At 37.8% G+C, this 22,744-nt stretch overlaps 1 protein-coding gene across 2 annotated transcripts; it reads left to right on the top strand.

The window, feature by feature from the left end:
• The first annotated feature begins 98 nt into the window (after nucleotides 1-98).
• Nucleotides 99-21,637, top strand: PSMA5 (proteasome 20S subunit alpha 5). 2 transcript variants are annotated; one of them, XM_010975905.3, is made up of 9 exons: nucleotides 99-251; nucleotides 4,150-4,216; nucleotides 10,374-10,500; nucleotides 12,691-12,758; nucleotides 13,661-13,768; nucleotides 13,909-13,967; nucleotides 14,558-14,660; nucleotides 15,673-15,759; nucleotides 21,397-21,637. In XM_010975905.3, exons 1-9 carry the CDS (start codon nucleotides 223-225, stop codon nucleotides 21,472-21,474), a joined length of 726 nt encoding a protein of 241 aa, XP_010974207.1. In that variant the 5' UTR covers nucleotides 99-222; the 3' UTR covers nucleotides 21,475-21,637. The 2 variants fall into 2 exon arrangements, with proteins under 2 accessions (XP_010974207.1, XP_064344867.1); XM_064488797.1 differs by lacking the exon at nucleotides 99-251 and adding an exon at nucleotides 8,308-8,426.
• The last annotated feature ends 1,107 nt before the right edge of the window (nucleotides 21,638-22,744 follow it).

The raw sequence follows: 22,744 nt of genomic DNA, 5'->3' as shown, positions 1-22,744 counted from the left end.
CGAGGCCTGGCGAGGAAGCGCGTTGGCCCAATCACCTCGGCGGGAACTCCAACTAACCAATAGGAGGCAGACGCAGGAGGGCGGGCTGAAGGGGTCGCGGGCGCACGCGCACTGGGACCGGGGCCTCTGTTGAGTGGCGGTGTGGCTGAGTTGGGTACAGGTGGACTCGTGTTGGCCCTCAGAATCCCCGAGTAGCCACCGCTGCTTCCTCCTGCTCTCACCATGTTCCTCACCCGGTCTGAGTATGACAGGTCTGTGTGGCTGGGGAAAATGGGGTCGGGGTTACGGGTGGGCGGGCCCGTGGCCGGGTGTGGGCCTGGGTTCTGCCGTGTCATGGGGGTGCCCCAGGAACCGGAGTCCGGCCCGGCCTGGGGATCTCTTGCTCTTCCCAGACGCCCGCTGTGATTCTCCAAGCTAGATTTGCGCCTGTCGGCCGCACTTGTTCTACCGCTGAGTCACTCCTGGGTCCTAACTCGGCGCGGAAGCGAGAAAACTCCGTTTTGTGCTTGGGGAAAGAAGGCTGAGGGGCCGGGACTCCTCCGACCTTTAACCCGGAGAAGGCCAGGAGTCACCCTCTCGCCCGTTCACCTTTTCGTGCCAAGTATGACTGCCTTTTTTCAAATGTAAACGTACTTCCTGGACGAAAAAGCAACTAGAGATCACTTAACGGGTGTGACAATTTCAGCTCCCTTTTCCTTCTAGGCGGGCAACCTTGTTTTCCGTTTCTTAGTTGTGGGAATAGAACAGCCATTCCTTTGATTGAAATGCGTGTTGGGATGTATAGTTTCTGCAAAAGCGGGAAGGCAGTCTTAGCTTTGCCCAGATATCGTGTCTGGAGTCTGATTTTACGGGAATTGGAATATAGAGTGATTCTCAAGAGTTTTGTCATCGTGCGTTCCACTAGACAGGCTTTTTCTGACTTTTAAACAGTTTAAAGCAAGTTACTTTAAGTGTGTGTTAAGCACCAAATCTGTTTTTGAAATCAAGACTGTGAGATTGTTGTATTTATTAAAAAGAAAAAACCTTTCAGAGCTTGGAAATGCTAATATTAAATTTTACATACTTATGCTGTAGACGTTTTTACTTTCAGTTTCTGTTTTGCTCAGTTAAGTTTCACGTAGCTATTACTTTTTTTTTAAGCCAGGAAAGGCAGATGTTTTCTTTGTACCAGATGACTTGAGAAGCTGCATTTCTTGTCAAGTATACATTGACCCTGTCAAAAGTATTATCACTTAGAACTATCCCCCTCCTTTTAAAAAAAATCTTTTTACTGACTCATAGAAGATGTATGTGAAGTTTTAAAACTGACTCCTTTTCCTACTGTCCTATAAAATGACTTTGTTAGTCAATATTTAGCTTCCAGAACATTGAAGAGAATCATTTTGGGGTGATATAATATTGAGTTAGGGTGTGTATTATAGAAGTTGTTATCCTTATCAGAAAGGCTTTATTAAGGTTTTGAGATTATTTACTTAACATCTTTATTGACTACTTTGTGTTTTACTTTTGTATCTTCGCAAAGAATGCCTAAAACACGGTCATTTTTTATTCACTTAACTAATGTACTTGAATGCTTGCTGTGTACAAGTTCTAGTTGCTGGTCATATGGCAGTGAACAAAGTCACAATCCTTGCTCTTATATGGGAGACTGCCTTTTAAAGAACTATTTGCAAAAGTAACTATAGAGTAAGTCAGAAATGTATTCATGTTATTAAAGAAATTGAGATCGACACTGTAGAAGTTTTGATGGGAGAGATTGCAGTCAATATTAGGGGATTATGGAAAACTTCAAAAGGAGCTGATATTTAAACTGAGTCATAAAAGTAAGATTTTAATAACTGTGGATAGTGAGACTATATAGGATGAGGCAGAGACTATAGGATGAATAGTTTTGAGGCAGAGAATATAGGATGAACAAAGGAGGGGCAGTGGGAAAGCACAGTTCATGTTTGGGAAAATTCTAGTCTGCTGGCACATAGATGCATAAATGAGAATGGGGAAGATATGGGAAAAACAGGATGTTGGTAGATACTGATTGGTTTTTAATGTGAGGTTGAGGAGTTTGGGTCTTATTCTGTAGGCATCTGTGTGTCATTAATTGTTGTTTTAAGAAGTTACATAATCATAATTACATTTCATAGAAACTAATTGACTGGATTAGAGGAAACAGTCAATACCGGTTAGAAGGCTATTACCATTGTTAGGTGAAAGGTAATGAGGGCATTGAGAATGGAAGGGAGTGTTGAGTTACTGTGGGGAAGGAACTGATGAATTGATATGATTTGGCATATGGTTAATACGAGAGAAGGGGAGGAGTGAGTCAGACCATTCAGAACTTTCTAGCTTGGGGAACTGGGAGATTGGAGATGTTTCAAAATAAAAATGAAGTAGGGAATGGCAGGATATGGAGCTGATTTTGCAAGGATGACTGGATTTAAGAAGATATTTCAGATTGGAAAATGTTGAGTGTTTGGTGCTAATAGAATATGCAAGTGGAAATGCTTGGGAGGTGTTTAGATTAATCAGGAAAGAGGTCACAGTGGTAACAGATTAGAAGTAGTTGATGCTTGGTAAAAATGAAATAACCCGGAGAAAGTTTGAGAAGAGAGCCAGAACAGAGCCCATATTAGGGAGGACATAGTAATATCAGGATGAAGTTCCTGAATTGGGGTGAAAATACTATATTCATATTCACATAGTACCTTACACTGTACAAAGTGCTTTCATAATCTATGCAACTCAAAACTAATTATCTTATTATAGAGGCAAGATAGTTTTTTATTTTAAGTGTTCCTTAGAGTCCTAAACTTCCTATTAAATAACTTAAGGGATAATACCTCTGAGGGTAACGGGAGGCTAGGATGGTGAGATTCTCCTTTGATTCCTGAAGTAGCCAGAACAATTCACAGAGACAGTATAGTGAAATAGTTGAAAGCTTGGTCTCTGCAGTTAGATTGCCTAAATTCTCATTCCAGCTCTGCCTCTTACATGCTGAGTGAATTGGCTAGGCTTATTACTCAACCTCTGTGTCTCAACTTCATCTATGAAATAGTACTTACTTTAGAATACTACTTCATAGGATTGTTCTGAGAATTAAGTGGGTTAAGTCATTTAAAGGTTTATAACAGTGCCAGGCATATAGTAGATATGAAGTAAATGCCAACTTGTATTATTATCTATTTTATATTTGGAATATATATATGTATAAATGCCTTTTTAAAAAAATTGTGGGGGGTGGTAATTAGGCTTATTTATTTATTTATTTTTAGAGGAGGTACTGGGGATTGAACCTAGGACCTTGTGCGTGCTAAGCATGTGCTCCACCACTCGAACTATACCCTTTTCCCTGTATAAATGTCTTTTGAAGAATGTTTTTAAGGAAACAAATTTGAAAACACTACTCTATATTATGTTACATGTTATGAAATCTAGACTCCATAAGCCAAGGATCATAACTATTTTCATGCACTTGTTCAGATATTCTTAAAGTGTGCATTGTATGCTGAAAGCCTTTATAGCTAAGGCTGTGATGCCTCTTCTCCAGAGGGATTTTTAACAGACTGGAGCAAGGAAAAGTTGGGAGGTGTTTAAGGGAGAAAAGCAGTCTGGCATGTAATTGGTATAATATATTGAGTGAATTAACTAGGTTGGGCTTTAGGAACTGCCCAAATCTCAGCCTGTTGTTAAGATAACATACTAATTCATACAATTAAATAGAGAAATGTCCATGTGACAGACTTTTACTGAAAAGTAAGATATTAACATCAGATGCACATAATGGGAAGAGGATAAGGATAAATGCACATTTTCTTAGGAATTGCCTGGTAGTTTGGGGGCATGAATTTGCTGAAAGAATTCCAAATTGACTCAAGATTGAGGCTGAAAGTCACCTGCTCTCATTAGATCAGTTTGAAGATATTCTGGGAGTGGGGCAGAAATGTTCTATATATGGGTTCCATTCTCTTGAAAAGCTGTTAATGTACCAAAAAAATAGCTACAGATTGTTGTGGGCAAAGGAGAATAATGACTGTGTGTACTTCTTGTAGCCATCTAAGCTAGATGTCAAATAACTTCGGTGTAGTGTCTCCACACTTATTTTTTCTAACAATTTTAATGCTTTTTTGTTGTTGTTCATTTGTTTAATTATAGGGGCGTGAATACTTTTTCTCCTGAAGGAAGATTATTTCAAGTGGAATATGCCATTGAGGCTATCAAGGTATAGTAGCAAATAGGATAGTTTTTGAAATTTCATGGCAACTTAATGCTTAATTTGGAGTAAATGTGTTTCAGCTATTCCTTTAGAAAATGTTCTTTATCTCCCTTTAATCAACCACAATTAAATATTTTTACAACAATTTCAATCACATTCCTAACAACTGGGTGAACTATTTTGAAACTTTTTGGACAAATAACTGCTTCATAATTATGTAAGTAGCTTTTTCTTAGTGGGGTTGGAGAGACATCTTTGTGTTTATAATCTTCTTGGCTCTAAAAAGAGAGGTATAGAATTCCAGTTAGCACCTGGGAGATATTTTGTCATCCCGAACAAATCATTTAACTGATTACCTGTACTCTTGTTGGTAAAGTTGTGAATTTGTACTCTACCTTTTTGGGACTGAATAAGAGATGTGTCCTGTAATCTAGCAACAGAATCGAATAGTTCAAACCAGTATTCAAAAAAGTAGTTTAAAAATAACCTACCTATACTTACAGTTAGTTATATGGGATCTCTTTGTTGGATTATGAATAATGTAAAGTCTGATTGAGATCTAAATTAGTATTTTTACTAATTATAATGTAATAATCCAGGCATCAGTATTTTTAAGGATTCCCTTAGTGATTCTAGGAAGGATTGAGAATCTCTGATCTAATCCAACTCTTCACTCCATTTCAGTCACCTCTATATCCCTAAGCAGCTTCTTTTTTTTATAGTTCTAGCAACAGAATATTTTCTCACTAGATAGCTCATTCTGTTTGAAAACAGTTCATAATGGTTTGGAAGTTTATTCTTGTATTGAAACAAAAGTCAAAAACTTCCTGAACAAATTTCTTCTGTAGAGCACAGGGAGCTATATACAGTATCTTGTAGTAACCTTTAATGAAAAAGAATATGAAAACGAATATGTGTGTGTGTGTGTATATATACATACATATATATATACATACATATATACACACACATTACTGGGACATTGTGCTGTACACCAGAAACTGACACTTTGTAACTGACTATACTTCAATTAAAAAAAAGGGCTAGCCTCCTGAAGTCTCCTTCAGTTGGTACTTGAACCATACAGGATGTTTAAACCTCTTCCATAAGACAATTCCTCACATATTTTTTGAAGAGAACTATTGTGTTTCCCTCTAAGTTACCTCTTGAAAGAGTGTATTAGGGGGAACTGGTTGTATGACAGTCTGGAAAAGGGCAAAGAAGATTCTTAGTTGCAGACGCAGAAGTGAAGGTGGAAGCATTATGATAGATAATGGACAGAAAATGACGGGCCAGCTACAAAAGGTGCCTATTTTCTATTTCTGATCATGTGTGCCCTATATTTAAACCATATGTTACTATGAAGTTGGAGACTATCACAATTCCTAGCTGTAGCATTTATTTTGAGCCTCAGCTAAGATAATAGTTCTATCCAGATGTGCCAGCCAAGAGTAATTATCAGGTTTTTTTGGTTCTCCTTAAGCCCCTCAGTGCTAGAAATTTCCAGATTGCTTAGAGATAATGCGATAGGATCTGATCTCTGTAGCCCTCGATTGGGTTAGGATAGGGATAGTGCCATTGATGTTGCTACTTAACCTGTGTGAAAATTCAGACTCTTGGCTGTTGAAACAACCTTGTTGTTGTCTTGGCAACTTCGGAGCACCCTGTGTGAACGCAATTTGATAATTGTAAGGAGTTAGTAGTATGAAAGGAGCTGGAGAAATGACTAAAAATGTCTGACAAGTAAAAATTATCACTTAGAGGTACTGTGCTGTGTGGATGGCATGGGTGAGATATAGCCAGCTGAGGTGGGGGCAAAATGCCTTTTAGAGTATGTTTCTTGGGGGAAGGAGTGGAAATCTGTGACAGTGCCAAAATTATTATATTATACTAAACATCTGGGCATTGGTTACTATTGCTAGTGAGTTATATTAAATATACAATACATAGTTCAAATGTTCCCTTTCTTCCCTTCTCCCTCTCCTCAGTCCCAGCCAGGGTGGGAATGGAGTTTAGGCAGAATTGTAATGTTGAAATGTCTGGGGATACAAGTAATGTACAAAAGAAAGTTATCTTGATTTTGATATATTTTATAAAATAGCCTGTCTCAAAAATATTTACTCTTTTTTGGAGTAGGAGCTTAGAAAGTTATTTAGGTTGGAGGCCAACTTAAATTGAATAAGCTGAGAATTTCTTCTTGTGCTGCTAAGCACTTCCTCCACAAAATAATTATAGGGACTATTGACATTGTGGACGAGATAATTCTTTGTTGTTGGGAATAGTCCTATGCATTGTAGGATATTTAGCAGCATCCCTGGCCTCTACCCATTAGATGCCAGTAGCACTTACTCCTCCAATTGTGATAGCCCAAAATGTCTCTAGACTTTGTCAGTTGTCCCCTTGGGGGTAAAATGGCCCCCAGTTGAAAACAACTCTGCTAGGTAAAATTAAAAAGTAGATATGAATTCTGTCCTGCTTGAGAGATTCAAGATTAATATACTATACATAAAACAATTAGAGAACAACTAAGTGCTAAATTGAATTCTCTGGCAATGGTTTCTGACTTTTTTAATTTTATAGTTGACCTTTGAACAAGGTGGGGGTTAAGGGCACCAACCTTCCAAACAGTCTGTAAAATTGTCCTGTAATCTGTAATTGGTCCTCCATATCTGTAGTCCTGCATTCACCTGTTCAGCCAACCACAGATCAGTACTGTAGTACAGTACTGTACTTACTATCGAAAAAAATCCACGTGTGAGTGGACCACTGCAGTTCAAACTTGTGTTGTTCAAGGGTCAACTGTATTTTTAAGGCATACCTGCATGTAGTTTTAGATTCAGAAGGTAAAATAGTTTTATAAACCTTGTAACAAAAACAATCCCTCAGCCTGTCCTCCTTCATCTTCTGCTTCTCAGGTGTAACACTTTAAAGTCTTTCAGCTAATTTTCTTGGCATTTACTTCCATATCTCCAAGATAAAAACACAGGCTTATATTTTTTTCACTTAGGTATTATCCATGGGCTTTTTATTGTGAACCATGAAGATTTCTGCCCCCAATGACACACAGATGTACAATTTCCTACTAGGGTGGGGATAGGGCAGTTTTGTCAGTAAACATCATATCTATCATAATTTTGTTAGATCATTAGTCAACATTTATATTAGTATGACTGTGTAAATGCTGTTCACACCTCAGCCATTTTTCTGTTTCTGTATAATACTGTTTTCCTAGGAGTCAATGATTCTCTTTTTTAAAAAATTGCCTAGTTTAGTATGTAAATACAATAATTCATCCCAGAGGTCTCTCCAAGTTATATGTATCATCTCAAAACACCCAGGCACATTGAGTAGCCTGTTCAAGATTCTTAAAGAAATCTTTGAGTCTCTGACCTGCTCTGGTCTGGACTGGTTCTCTGGGCCTGCTGCACAGCTGTGCACTCAGGATTGATCGGCTTCGTCCTAGGAACTCCCTTAAACTCCCCCTTGTGTTAGATCCCAAGTCATTGTTTTTTGATGTATTCCTTCAATTTGGTAGACTCCATTCTCCAATAATTTCATAAATTATTTTTAAATACCAAGCTTTTTTTTTCTTTTTTCTTATTAGTACCCTGTTCTTGTTTTATGGATGAAGTATCTTCTTTTTTCTTCAAGGATAAAAAAAAAATTTTTTTTAAGATTTTTTTTTTCTTTTCGAATTAGCCAGATTCTTTAGAGATGTTTTTTAAACTGCAGATCTTGATTCATTAGTGGACATTGAATCAATTTAATGGGTTACAGGAGCATTTCTTTTTTAAGTAGAATGGAGCAGTAGGTCTTAGAGTGCCTTGCCTATAGTACTGGTGTTTCTTTTTTTCTATTACATTTATTTATTTGTATCTGTTTGTATATTTTGATCATGATATAAAATACATTTCTTAATGTAGATTCGGGTCAGAAAATTTGAAAACTACTGCTCTAGAGAAAACTGCCTCTTCTCATTTCATGCCTGGAGGGTGTTTCTGGCTGCTGGCTTCTGAGAGCTGAGTAGGGAAAGAAGGCTGGGGTTCTTAACACTAAGCTTGTCAGTTTTTACTTAATCCTCCTGTTTTCTCTTGTAGTACTCCCGCCTTTGACCGTGCTTGGTGTCCCCCAATCTATAGGCCCGCTGTTTTACCCTCTCCAGAGTCTTCTGCAGGAGTGGGAGTGGGAGCCATCATCTGGTTTAAAGCTAGATAGGGTAAGGGATCTGGAAATCTGTTTCTTAAGCAAACATTGAACTAATTTTATAATTTTTAGCTATTCCATTTCTATTTCCAGAGGTCCTTGCTGCCATCATTCCCTTTTTTGGGGGGGTCCTGTGGTATAAATCAGGTTGTTTCTTGACTTTCTTTACCACTGGCTTAGGATTTGGATATCTTAGGTCTACTCAAAGTAAATTACCACAAACCTGTCCTCTTTCTTTAAAATTAGTCACCATGTCTCTGCTCATTCTCTTTGTCCTAGTGGGTTTATCCTATGCCCCACTTAAACCCTTTAATCTCCTGTTATCAAGCTTGGGGAAGGAGTAGAGCTAATGTATGTATTCAGTCTACACCTTTACTTAGGAGTAAGAGCACTCATTTTTTACATAAAATTCTTTGACAGTTCAACTCCTGTAGTTATGCATGTACCATTGATTAAGAAAATATACAGTAAAAAGCAGGTATATACATTTAATAACACTTCTAAATAAAGTCATAATTTTACACATTTGAAAAATAAAACATATGTGTCAGACGTGATCCTTCTGTCTGCAGACGTGTTAAGCATGTATGCATAACGGTTCATGAAATTCTTTGGAATACTTTGCAATAAAAGACTCCAGAAGTCTGAGGCTCACACTGACATCCATTGCTTTGTAGAACTATCTAAATATTAATGGTTATCGAGAGGAAAGAGCACATGTAGTCAGGAGAGGCTTTATGAATGATGGGTGGGATTTAGATAGGCAAAGGGGTGACAGCATGAGCAGAGGTACAAGGGTAGGAGATGATATGGCGTGAGAAAATGGGTTTAGCTATACCTGAGGGATTTTGTTGGAGAATAATAAGTAATAAAATTGGAAGAGGAAAGTAGGATTAGGTTTTGAGGACTCTGGAAGCTTACTTGGATTTTATGTTACAGGCAGTATAGGGAGATACTAGTTCTTGTGAAAAGGAAAAGTATAATAAAAGTAGCATTTTATTATATCAGTCAGGCCATAACATGAAAGATACATTGGGAGAGAGAGATTAAAGGTAGGGAGACTAAGTAGAAGGCTGTTAAAGTAATCTTGGCATATAATAAAGTAGCTCACATTTGTTGTTGGTTTACTATGTGCTAGTTACCATTTTAAGCACTTCATGTGTTAGTGTGTTTACCCTTCTTGATATGTAGGTTTTATTATTATCCCCATTTTGCAGATAAAGAAACTGAGACAGAGGGGTGGGTGACTAGGATGGTCGTATGGAGATGGACAGATGAAGTCAAGCTATGTTTTAGACTGCTAATGTCCTTGAAAGATTAAGTTAATATTTTTAGGTTGTTGTTGGTGTTTCTTTTTTCTTTTTTAAGTAAATTACTTTTCTGGAGGTTACGTAGATTTGAGGGACATCACTTTTGGGGATAGATCAAGGTAGCAGAGGTAAAAAGATACCAGGTCCAGAAAAAAAATTAGAGTTTTATTACTTTCTTGCTCATTGCGTTTAGAACTTTAAAATCTGCCCCTCTCCCCAAAATGGGCATTAAAGTTGATCATTTTCAAGATATTTTTAAGACATTATTGAACTTCCCAGTTTTTGTTGTTGTTGTTTTTTTGCAGTGGGGGGTGGTAATTAGGTTTATTTGTTTGTTTGTTTGTTTGTTTATTTTAGTGGAGGTACTGGGGATTGAACCTAGGGCCTTGCGTGTGCTAGGCATGTACTCTACCACTGAGCTGTACCCTCCCCCTGAACTTCCCATTTAGAAGCACAAAATTCGGTAAATCAATGTTCTCGCCATTGACAGGAATAGTACATTATTTATTAGGATGCTCCTTATTCTCTCTGTGTGCTAGATATGGCTGACTGAAGCTTCTATCATGTGAAGATACACAGAGAGATTCCTGGTGAGTATGTGAGACTGTTCTTTTATCCCTATGTGATAACCATCACCTGTTTCTCTTTAGCTTGGTTCTACCGCCATTGGGATCCAGACATCAGAGGGTGTGTGCCTAGCTGTGGAGAAGAGAATTACCTCTCCACTCATGGAGCCAAGCAGCATTGAGAAGATTGTAGAGATTGATGCTCACATAGGTAAGGAGTCGGGGAAAGCTGTTCTGTAGGATCTGGCCTGGGTTGATTAGTCTTCTTTGATGTTCTAAGGGAGGTTCACTAGATGAATGTCTTATTCCCTTGTTAGCTATCACTTTCCAGGTAGTAGGCCAGTGTGCATGATATAGGAGTAAGGAGCAGTTGTAGTATTAACCTATTTCCAGAAGTTCCTTTCTCCCTCAAATTTAGACTTGGCAGATGTGATGATTGTTGAAATACATAAAGGTTGAATCATAGACCCGTTCCCCATGGTGGCTGAGTCTTCATTGATGCATAACACTAGAAGGCCACCTGGAGCAGAGGATTGTGTGGGAACCTAGGGGTGTCCACTAAGAAAAGAGAAAAGTTTTAAAGGTCTTCAGAGTGACTAAGGTTCAGAGAGTATAAAACTTTGACCAGATTGGTACTCTTCCTCTATTTTCAGATTTATGGTTTTATTCTCTATCTCCCCCTACCTTTCCTTCCTCCCTTTTTTGTATCTGTTCAACTGCCCTGCAGTAGCTTCTTGCATCACTGTAGCATGATGGGTAGTTCTGCTTATTTATAACATGGCATTTTAGTTGACTGTCCACATTTTCTTAAGCTATCTAGTCATCTAATTAATAAAACATTGGTAAAATAATTAATTACTTGAAGGCATAAGAACCAAATGCCATGGTGACTCAGGGACTGTGACATTATCTCCTTTATAGATGTAGAAACTGAGATTTAGTCTCTTAAGATTAAAATACTATATCTACTTTATCTCACGCTGTTTGTCTTTCGTAGGTAGGTCAGTGTCATTTCATCCAACACGTTGAGAATCTACTATGTGCCAGACTTTGTGCTACATACCAGGGACACAGAGAGGAATGAGACATAGTCCTTGTCTTCCAGTAGACAAGGTGGACATGTACATAAGGCATTACAGTTAAATGATACAGGTATTAAGAAAGGCTGTAGTGTATGCTCAGTAGGGCTACAATGGAGGAAGTAATTAGTTTTGCCTGGGGCCAGTGGTAGTGGGGCTTTCACAAAAGGATTCCATAAAGGTGATGCTTGAGCTGAGCTGAATTCTGAAAGATGAGGAAGTGTTTACCAAGCAAATAAGTGTCTAGTTACAGCAGGGGAGAGCACTCTGGTCAGAAGGAATAAAAATGAGCAAAGTCTCGGTGGTATAAAATATAAAATACCGTGGCACAAGCAGTTTGATATGACTGGGAGGTAGAATGTGGCAAGAAATAAGTGGAAGTACTTCTGTATCACACTAAAGAGCTTGAACTTGATCCTTCTTGCACTGATGGCAAAGGTTTTAAGCATTTAGATAATATGATCAGATTAGGATTTTAGAAGGACTGTTCTGATGGTAGTGTTGAAGGTGAAGTGAAGGGGGCTGAGATGAGGCAGGGAGACCAGTTAGGAAGTTTTTTTAATAGTCCAAATAAAGAGATGATGAAGGCTGTGGCCAGAAAATGGAGACATAAGGGCTAATACCAGACTGGCTAATCAGATAGCGATTAACAGAATTTGGGATTCAATTCGTTGTGAGGCCCAGGGAAGAAGATGGAGTCTAGAAGGGAAGTGAGTTGAATCTGTGGTATATCCAAGTAGATATATTAAAGGAGTCATTTGGCTTTATGGGTCTGAAATTTGGGAGTGAGACCAGGTTGGAAATTTAGATTTTCATGACGTATAAGTAACAGCCATAATCTTGGCATCTTGGTCCATTTCTAATATAATTAGTTATGTTTGGTCAGGAAGTGAAAAGGCTTTTGATTTTATTCTAGAGTCTTCCACTGAAACTCATAATGAGATAGTTATTTTTTCCCCTTGTTTCTCCTGTTGGGGTGTTAGTATTTGCTTAGTTTGAAAGTGCATCATGGTCTACAAAGAGTGCTAAAGGAATGCTTGAGAATGTAATATGTGGAAATTCATGTTTGATTAGCTGGTCTTCTCTGTCTCCTGTCTTAATAGTGGACTTCTGTGTCATTGTGGTTGGTTTTTCATTTGTTCTTGATATAATTATACTTGTGTTCAGTGCAGATAATCCTTCCTATCTAATCTCTTGGGTATACTGCTTTGTGATTCCTGAATGACTGCTATGGTTTCACTCCAGAATTTCAGTATTTCCTGAGTGAATGAAAAGTTCTACAAGGATTTGACTATCAGGTCACTTTTGCTTTTACATTACAGGTTGTGCCATGAGTGGGCTAATTGCTGATGCTAAGACTTTAATTGATAAAGCCAGAGTGGAGACACAGGTAACATTAGCATCATCTCTCCTTTTTACCATGATGCTTGAGTCCCTTGTTTAGTGATGATATGACTGCGGGCTGTGCTGCAGGTATCTCTGTTAATGTCGGATGTTGCTCTTGGGAGTGATTTTGGGTGGAATCCCTGGTTATGATTTTCTGAGAATTGGAGTCTAGCTATCCAACCGTTGCAGCTTTAAGGAAGCCGTGGTAAATAGTGCTGACAGTCTCTTGCTTCTTTTTGATTTGGCTTATATAAAGCAAGCATTGCACTTCATTCTGTTCCCTAATTGACTTTCTACGGGAGCACCATAGCAGGAGTTGGACATAGCTAAAGGAATTCTCCCCCCAACTGCCTTTGCTGCTAGGCTTGCAATTAACAGCTCTCCTGAGCAATAATATGTACCAGGTGATAAATACTGATTAGCAATACTGATTTTTTTTTTTTTAAACTGAGCCCCTGCTGCCTGGTAAGGAAGAAATGTCTGATTGGTAAAATTTTTTCTGCTTATTTGCAAGTTTACTATCAGTACTTATATAAGAATGAGTCATTTAATTTTAACACCAACAGAATGATAAGATAGGCTCTTTGAGGGAAAGTGGCATTCAGCTATTAGCTTTCACTTAGCAAAAAAGATAAAACTTGGTGCTTTGAGGGGTTAACCCTGTTTTTCAAGGGAGCAATCCTCTAGTCTATCATTGCATAGAGTCTTTTTGGTATAACTTTATTTCTGGAGCTATTTCTCTTCCTCTAATGTAGTCCCAAGCATTTGAGTTTAGTGTTAAGGAAAACACACGGGAGCTTGAGCCGCCAGTTTTTAACCACAGTTCAAAGGGATGTGCATAGTGACATAGTGGGCCCTTCAATGCCCTTCTTATTAAAGGTAGAACATACTTTGCTCTTCTTTTAGAACCATTGGTTCACCTACAATGAGACCATGACAGTGGAGAGTGTGACCCAGGCTGTGTCAAACCTGGCCCTACAGTTTGGAGAAGAAGATGCAGATCCAGGTGCCATGGTGAGTGTGATGTTTGTGTCAAGTTTTCTTGCTGTTCTATGGAACTTAAGTCATTTGTCCTCTGAACATACCTTTCCGAGCCCTTCTTTCCCCATACTTCATAGCCATTTGCCTTAATACCTCCTGCTTTTTGGTTCTAGTCTCGTCCCTTTGGAGTAGCACTCTTGTTTGGAGGAGTTGATGAAAAAGGACCCCAGCTGTAAGTACCACTTTCCATTTTTTTTCCCTGCTTCCTTTTTGGGATAATTGTTTTCATTTGGGTTGGGACTGGTTGTTTAAATCAGCTGAGAATATTATTGTAGAGTTGTAAAAATGAAGGGCTTCTAATTCTGTAAAGTTCAGTGATTCTGTGCTGTGTATACAAAGACAAATTTGGGGATTTTTTTGAAGAACTCCGCTATTGGAACCAGTGCTAATTCTGGAAAGAAATTAGAAATAACTTTGTTACCATAGTCAAGGTGTGTTTTAGAGCCTTGCTTTGGAATATTGATTTGCTCCCTATCAGATAGTATTTGGATAGGCATACATAAGCACCATATTTATATATACTGTATATATATAAAGTATATTTATATATACTTCTAAATCCCTGATTTAGTTATTATTAGTTTTCTTAAACACTTTTTAAAAGATCTGGTTTCTCCAGCCATAGAACATCTTCTAGATCTGTGCCTTAATATTTCCTGGCTGCAGGGCCAAGCATTATATTTTTTAGTGAGACATTTGTTATGTAAAATGCCACCATTCCATGCTAGCATTTTAATCCTCTTCTTTCTGGTGGTTTTGCAGGTTTCATATGGATCCATCTGGAACCTTTGTACAATGTGATGCTCGAGCAATTGGCTCTGCTTCAGAGGGTGCCCAGAGCTCCTTGCAAGAAGTTTACCACAAGGTAACTAAGCATTCTCACAACTTTTATTAATATTTTTTAAAATCAGTATAATTTACATACAATAAAACATACATACCTAAGAGTTCAGTTCTATGAGTTCTGATAATTGTGTACACCCTTGTAACCACCACCTAAAACAAAATACAGAACACTTCCATCAGCCCCCCCACAAAATGCTTGCCTCCTCTCCAGTCACTCTGTCCCTCCCTTTCAGCCCCATTTGCCACTGTAGATTAGCTTTGTCTGTTCTTTGTATAGATAGAATCATACAGTTTGTATTTTTGTGTCTGCCCTTTTTTGTTCAACATACTGGCTTTGAGATGCATTCTTGTGCTTGCACGTATCAGTAGTTTCTTCTTGTTGATGAGTGCTATACCATGGTGTAGATGTACCACAATTTGTTTATCCTTTATCTTCACAGTTTTACTTAGCAGTTTATCTTTCCTAGTCTGGCTCTTCAAGCAAGTGGGCATTTGGCATTTTGTATCTTTGTGGGGTGGGAAGACTTGGTGTTGGGTAACTCACTGTAGTGGCTGAGTGCTGCCATACTTATTGTTCAGGTGGTTTCTACAGGGATGCCTGCTTACATCAACCTCTCATAATATTGCTTTTATATGTGGAGGAAGTTAGGTACTAAACCATTAGACTACTTCTAGGTCATTTGGAAATTATTATTTATAGGACATTAGCAATATTATCTAGCTTCTAAGTTAAAAGAAGATAACTAGAGAAGTGTAACCATTTCCCCTTCTTCAGAGATCACTTACCATGTTAAAGTTGGTGACTTTGTTCTGGTTTAAAATGAGACTTTTTTTTCTTTGAATAAATGTACCCTACTAATTTACCATTGACTTGAATTCTGGAGATACTTGTAATGCAGTGTACTTATTAAGATGTTTGATTTATTAATATTTGCTAAATCATTTCTTCAGGGAGATATAGGGGGCATCTTTGAAGGAAGGAAGGATTATGTACAATTAATGGCCACTCTTTTTACCCTCTTTGTTTCAAGTCTATGACACTGAAAGAAGCTATCAAGTCTTCACTCATAATCCTCAAACAAGTAATGGAGGAGAAGCTGAATGCAACTAACATAGAGGTATTTTTCTGTTTTATTGTTTTTTATTCAGATATCATAGCTGTCATTACTGAAGATTAAATAGATCAAGATAATCACATTTTTATATACTCAGTTCTTAAGAAGTTATTGTTATCCTTTGAATAAGCAACTTTAGTAATGGCAGAAGCCAGAATTTGATGAGTTAAAGAATAAAAGGGAGTGATAAAGTAGACAAAATAAGAGTATGTTACTTTCTCAAGAAGTAATTAGTGGCAGCAGCAGGCAGCATTAAAAGATTTTTGTCTTTCAAGGATGGGGAAAAGACTGGAAAATACTACAATAGTCTGAGAAGAAACTAGTGGATATAAAAATGTTAAAAGAGTTAAAAGTTGAAGTTAGATAGTGATGGAAACGTTCTAGAAGAGAGAAATCCTGGTATAAATGAAGGAATTGATTTTGAAAAATAGAATTGATTCAGCATTATATTGAGTACCCATTATATGCCAGGTACTATGTAGATGCCAGGGATACAGAGACAGAAAATCCAGTTCCCAGTTGAGTAGTGGCTGTGTGGTACAGAGGACATACAGATAATAACAGCTTGGGATGATACTTCTGTGATAGCAGTAAGAATGGATTGACACAGGAGCATACAACTTATACTGGGGCATTAGGAAAGCTTACTGGAAGAGGTGATGTTTGGAGAAGGGAAGAGAATGGTGTTCCAGGAAGAGGGAAAAGCACATGTAAAATAACGTTGTGCATGAAAGGGAACTTTGAGGGTTTTGTCTAAATGCTGGGGTGTGAGATGTGTGTAAGATATGGAGGTGGCAAGAGATGACACTGGAAAGACATGGACCATATTCTGAAGACCCTTACTTAGGATGCTAAGAGGAAATAGGAGAAAAGGAGGTAAAGATGAGTAAAGATAAGGAAGGTTTGGAGGTGAATCAGAAGAGAGGTCCTATATACCCCTGGCGATTGTTAGATTATCTACAGAGGGTGGGTGAGGGCAACAGTGCAGTTAAGAATGGGAAATATTTGGAAAAGTCAATATGGATAGGGAAAAGAGAAAACAGGGATGAGTGAAAAGATTGCTGGGCCACATTAAAATACTAGCTGAGGCTGGAATCACAAAACAAATTGTTGTAAACAAGTCAGGGTAGTGGTTACCCTTGGAGGTATAGTATATATGTATTTTATGTTTTAATTAAAAAAAATTAAAGGCCAACTGAGGAAGCTGTAATCACAAATCAGTAATTAAACCAGTCAGCACTTACCAGGATACTTTTCAGCTATATCAGCATAGATTGAGAAAATGTATCATTGGATTAATCTCTGGCAGAGAATTGACTGGTTATGGGCAGAAGAATGGAGAGAGTACTGGAGAGTATTGGTCCATCTGTCAGCAGGAGAGCCGGGTTCCATAGGCTGCAGTGAAAAGGGCAAAATTGGATGCCAGAATGACGGGATGGCCTGAAGTTGGGAAGGTCTGAGAAGAGTTGGAGAGAGGATTGGAGGGCAGGGTGGCTTGCTCTTTGAGCAGTAATGGGAAGATGGGGGATTTGGAATGGAAATGGAAAAACTTTGTAAATTGTTGTTTTTTCACCTAATTAGCAAAGATTTGGAAATGCTTCTTCCTCTTCATGCCGGCCTCTGAGATGATGAGGTGCAACAAATGCCTTGCTAACCCCATCCTGACCCTTAAGAGGGATTTTGTCAGTTCCTTTCAGACTTTGTTTTCTATGCTACTGAATGAGATAGGCTCTTGGCATTTCCTCTAAGACTATCTTCTTGCTACCTCAGGGTAATTCATGTGTGGCTCTTTTGATTTCACAGTGAAGGTTCTAAGGCCTGCTTGGTTGAACTAAAACTGTGAAGATATTTTTCAGCTTACTCAGTTTCAATGCAATTCCAGTGTTGCTTTGAAGAAGTGATCAGGTGTGTCTCATCCATGCTCTACTACTTACTGCATTAATACCTGACCAGAGTTTTCTTCACTTGAAAAAAGGGGCACTTCCAGTTTTCCAAGCTCTAACTCATGGTTTCTAAACCTGGCTGTCCATCAGTCTTTGGCTGTCTAGCAGAAATCTGTATTTTTGAAATCTCCTTGGGTGATTCTGATGGTCAGTGTAAGAAGGTCAGGCATTTGGGAGCATTGGTCCAGAAGGAGCCCATCCTCCTCCATCTCTTTAAGGTCCCTGATCATCAGTTGTCCTGGGATCACCAGCCTCTCCTCTACAGCTGCTTCCCCTCAAAAGGGAAAACTTCCAAGTTGCATCTTTCTTTAGAAAAACAAACAAAACCCACCTTTGTTAATCTTTCTCTCTACCTAGTATCCCTTTTTAAAAGATCAACTTTGTTGAGGTATAATGTACATTCTGTAATGTGCACGTATTTTAAGTTTACAGTTCAGTGAATTTTGATAAATGTATAACTCTTGTTTCTGCCACCACAATCAAGATAGAGAATATTTCTGTCATCCCCAAAAGTTCCCTCATGCCCCTTTTTAGTCACTTCCTTCCCACTGATCTGCTTTTTGTCACTATAGATTTGTTTTGCATGTTCTAGAATTTCTCATAAATGGATCATACAGTGTGTATTATTTTTGTGTCTCACTTATTTCACTTAGCATGATTTTGAGATTCAGGAGTCTGTTACATTTTATTGCTATTCCATTCATCCTCTTTTTAAACCTTTATCGTTGAGCCTCTTCCAAACAGAATCTATATTCATTGTCTTCACTGCCTCACCTCTCATTTATTCCTCAATCACTGCCATTTGTTTCTGTTATTATTCCCCCTGAGACTGCTCCTTGCTGAGATAACTCCTGTTTATGAGATCTCATGATCATTTTTAAGACCTATTATTGGACCTTTTCTGAAGCAGACACCTCAAATTTTTGACAATTCTAAAACAAAACTCATCATCTTTCCTGAAAACCATTTCCTCTTCCCATATTTCTAATCCTGATACCACCAGTGTACCTGTCATTCATGGCAGAAACCTGGGAGACTTTGACCTTCCTTGTCTTTGCTGATTTGTGTTTTTACCTCCTTGTAAATAACTCGCATATCAGTGCCTCCTCTTCATCCCTACTCTCAGGGTCTTCTTTTGTTCAGGACTTCATTTTTCTCCTGCCTTGTCTATTTTCAGAGGTTTCCTAACTAGTTTTCCTGCCTGTAGCCTTGCTCTCCTCCTTTTCATTCCATTTCCTCTGCCAGTGTGCCACTGAAGTGGATTTTCTAAATTGCGTATCTAATCTTGATTGTTCTCCACTTTTAAAAAGTCTTTTCTGACTCTTACTGTCTGAAAGACAAATTCCAAACTTCTTTTAATGGCACAATAATTCACTACTTCTTAAGGCATACGTTTAACCTGTTAGGTATCTTGCTAAGCATTTTACATGCAATTATCTTTTAATTCTCACACCAGCCCTATGAGATAGGTATTCTTATTTCCATTTTACAGGGAGGAAACTGAGGCTTTGAGAGGGTAGGACCTTATCCAAAATAACAGGGTTGGTAAATGGAGTCAAGATGAGAAACGAGGTCTGATTTTGGTCCTGTACTTTAAACCATTTTAATATACTCTCTATGAGCTCTGAACTACTACCTCTCCAATTCATCTCATCCCATGTCCAACCTCTGCTCTAACCATTCAGAATTACTTTCAGTTTTGCAAATATGCATCTTGTGTCATGCTTTTATGCATTTGCATGTTCAGTCTGCCCTCTCAACTGTCAGACCCATCCTTGCTGTGCTTTAAGACACAGCTCAAAGGTCACTTCTCCTTGAGGCCATCCTGCATCCCCCCTAGATTATTCCTTTGTGCCTTTAGGCTACATACACTGGGCTTTTTTATAAGACTTACTGGACATTAAAAGCATTTGGCCTCTAGCACTCTTCGTAAATAAGACAGAGACTCTTCATCTTTGGATCTCTTGTGCTTAGTACAACTATAACTAGTACACAGGTGCTTGGCAATTAATTATTGATCAAATCAATGAAAGAAAATATGTTTTACCTGCCTCGTAGATGTTTTTTGAAAGTAAGGTGAGATAAATAGAAAAATATCTTTCATATTCATCGTGTAAATGCAAGGGGTTATTTTTACTCATCTAGTGATGAGTACCTTCCTGAAGGTAGTATTTAAAGTCTTAATTAGTATTGATTTGCAGCCTGGTTCTATAAGACTGTTCTAATTCAGAATTTGCCCAGTTTCTGGTTTTTAGCCCCAATTATGATTTGGGAGAACTTGGATGTGACTGTGAGCCATGGGTGACTTGACAAAAAATTCTTCAGGCCCTCACTCTTACCTGGTTTATTGACCTTATATCTCTCTGTCCTCATGTCCTTGAGAAAAGCAGTAATAACATTTATATATTTTAATTTCCTTGGAATAGAACTCATGGTCTATGTGGACATCAGTAAGTTATTTGACAGATATTTTAGAAATATGTTTGGGACTCTTGTATCATTTCATGTAATTGGATAGATCTTGAAGGAGAATCGAGTGGTGACTGCAGGCTTTGAGAGAACATCTTTTTAGTCTGTTCCCAGACCAGATCTTCAGGTGTTTTAAGATGTGTAGTAATAAGTCTTTTTCTAAATTTTACCTGTAGTTGAGGCAGAGAATAATAAACATCATGTAACTCGATTATGCTAATTCTGACATTTTTCAAATTACACTAAATATCAGTAGTGAATATTATTCAAAAAAATGCCCTACTATGTTTAGTTTTAAAGTTAAAAAAAAGATAATGTAAGGAAATGGCATTTTAAACAAATTAAACACAAAAGCTTTTTAGGCAAACGTGATGGCACCTGTTTCTCATATTACCCAAAACAAGGGACTGTGTTGTCAGCAGAGATGATGGGGAAAATTTGATTAAATTTGAAACTAACCATCTAGTGACACTAGTCTTTTATTGCTTAAATAGGTTATAATCTAGACTGCTCGTTATTACTAATATCTTTAGTCATATAACTGTTTTTCTATTGTCATTGTTAATGGGATCTTTTCATGGCCAATCCTTTAAAAAAAAAAAAGAAAACAAAGCAAACTGTTTTCTTGCTAAGTTACCTTATGAACAATTTTAGAGAAAATAATACCTAACAATAATAGTTAATTATATGGTGTTTATTACAATGTTCTAGGCACTGTTCTAAGCACTTTACATAGATTGACACATTTAATCCTCATAACTACTCTGTGAGTTGGGTGTTATTTTATCTCCATTTTACCAATGGAAATCAAGGTACGAAGTGGCCAAGTAACCCAAGGTCACACACACAAGCTCTACTTGCAAGTGTGTGAATATGCTTTTAATATATTTCTAAAGGGATCTTAACAGAAAAAAGTACTGGCCTCCATTTGCTGCTGCTTTTGTGATCCTCATTGAACTAACCTCAAGAAGTTACAGTGACGCCAGGCATTTGGTTAACTATTATGTGGTGGGTTGACCTCAAAATAGAAAATTTGGTCAATAAGATTTTTATTTTGGAGTCAGAGAGCTATTTTTGGAAACTGCTGCTGGAAAGGATATCCCTGGGACAGCAGATCCCTCAGTTCCTAATGAACAGCTGCATCACCAACAACTCCTCCTGACCATGCTAGGGCTACAAGCAGGGTAACCGAGCTCAGCTTATTAACCCTTCTCTGTTTCCTTCCCAGCTAGCCACAGTGCAGCCTGGCCAGAATTTCCACATGTTCACAAAGGAAGAACTTGAAGAGGTTATCAAGGACATTTAAAGAAGTGTGATCCTCAGAATTTCTCGGGGACAATTTCAGTTCTCCTAATTGCCCTTAACTTTTATTTTCAGCTCCATTTCCTTGGACATCCTCCAGTGTATGTGCATTTTTTTATGATGTCTGTACATAAAGGCAGTTCTGGAATAAAGAAAAATTTAAAATATTTAATAGACTATTCTCTTCTAATGCAGTCTTTTGTACAAAATGCTTATGTTAGACTAGGGCAAAAAGGATAGTGATGTTAAATAATTTCCCTATCCTATCAGAGTGCCTATTCTAAAATTATTTTAGTGGCTCTTTACACAGAATCGGCTATATCATGAATTCCTTGGTGTTGACAGAGGAACTCAGACTAGTTTGGCTCTTCCTCATGTGTTACAGATACTAATACCACTGTAAACCCATTTCAGTTCTGTAGTTTCTCTTGAGCAAATAGGTATTTTTGCTACTTTCCTTATATGAAGGAGATGCTACTAACTGACCATCAAAAGAACATTTTTTTGAAGTCCTCCCCAAAACCATGATGGTTTGGAATAAACCAGCTACAATGTTGTATTAGTCCTTGTGCCTTAACAGACAATTTGGAACGAAATTTTCTTTATTATCTTCATTAACATCTGTAGGAAGTTGTACTCTGTGATGTCAAATTCTGATTATTTGAATAGGCTGAATTCACAATGAATTCATCTGCAATGATGGAAAATGTTTGGAAGAAAAGAATTTTGCTCTAGAGAAACACACATATAAGGAAAATAGGTGACTAGAGTTACATTGTCACCAGTGTTCTGGAGACTGTCCTGGTGATTTTAACTGTTAGTAAATATAACATGATCATGAGATTAATTTCTCTCATGTTCACCTCTTACCAAATGCTAGTGGAAAATGCCATTGAAAAATCGTATCAACTTCTGTTTATTCAGATTTAACAAATCTGAGTACCTGTGTACTGTATGTCAAGTAATGTATTAGGTATTGGGAATAGAGCTATGAAAATACCAGGTGTGGTCTGTGGCTCCCATGAAGTTTCTAGTGGGGAGAACTAAATAATAAACAATACCCCATTTAACTCAATGTTGGTTAATGCAGAAATGGAAAAAACATGCTGCTTTAGGGAGAGCTGAGGTGTTTGAGACATGTATTATGGAGGGAAAACACAAATACTACAGAATAAAATAGTTCTTAGCTTCAAGCTTTACTGGTGAAACAGTAAATTTCATACCCTCTATAATTCCAATTACAGAATTCTTAATAGAATTATAGCATTCTTGAA

Source organism: Camelus dromedarius, chromosome 9, assembly GCF_036321535.1.
Source record: "Camelus dromedarius isolate mCamDro1 chromosome 9, mCamDro1.pat, whole genome shotgun sequence".
NCBI classification, from domain to species: domain Eukaryota; kingdom Metazoa; phylum Chordata; class Mammalia; order Artiodactyla; family Camelidae; genus Camelus; species Camelus dromedarius.
The sequence above is the reverse complement of the archived record's forward strand: the minus strand, read 5'-3'. Positions and strand labels throughout refer to the sequence as shown.

Bases quoted from the DNA above. Each gene is read 5' to 3' on its own strand.
- PSMA5 (XM_010975905.3), top strand. From the start codon at position 223: ATGTTCCTCACCCGGTCTGAGTATGACAG. The intron at 252-4,149 runs GTCTGTGTGGCT...GTTTAATTATAG, and splicing joins ACCCGGTCTGAGTATGACAG to GGGCGTGAATACTTTTTCTC. The intron at 4,217-10,373 runs GTATAGTAGCAA...GTTTCTCTTTAG, and splicing joins ATGCCATTGAGGCTATCAAG to CTTGGTTCTACCGCCATTGG.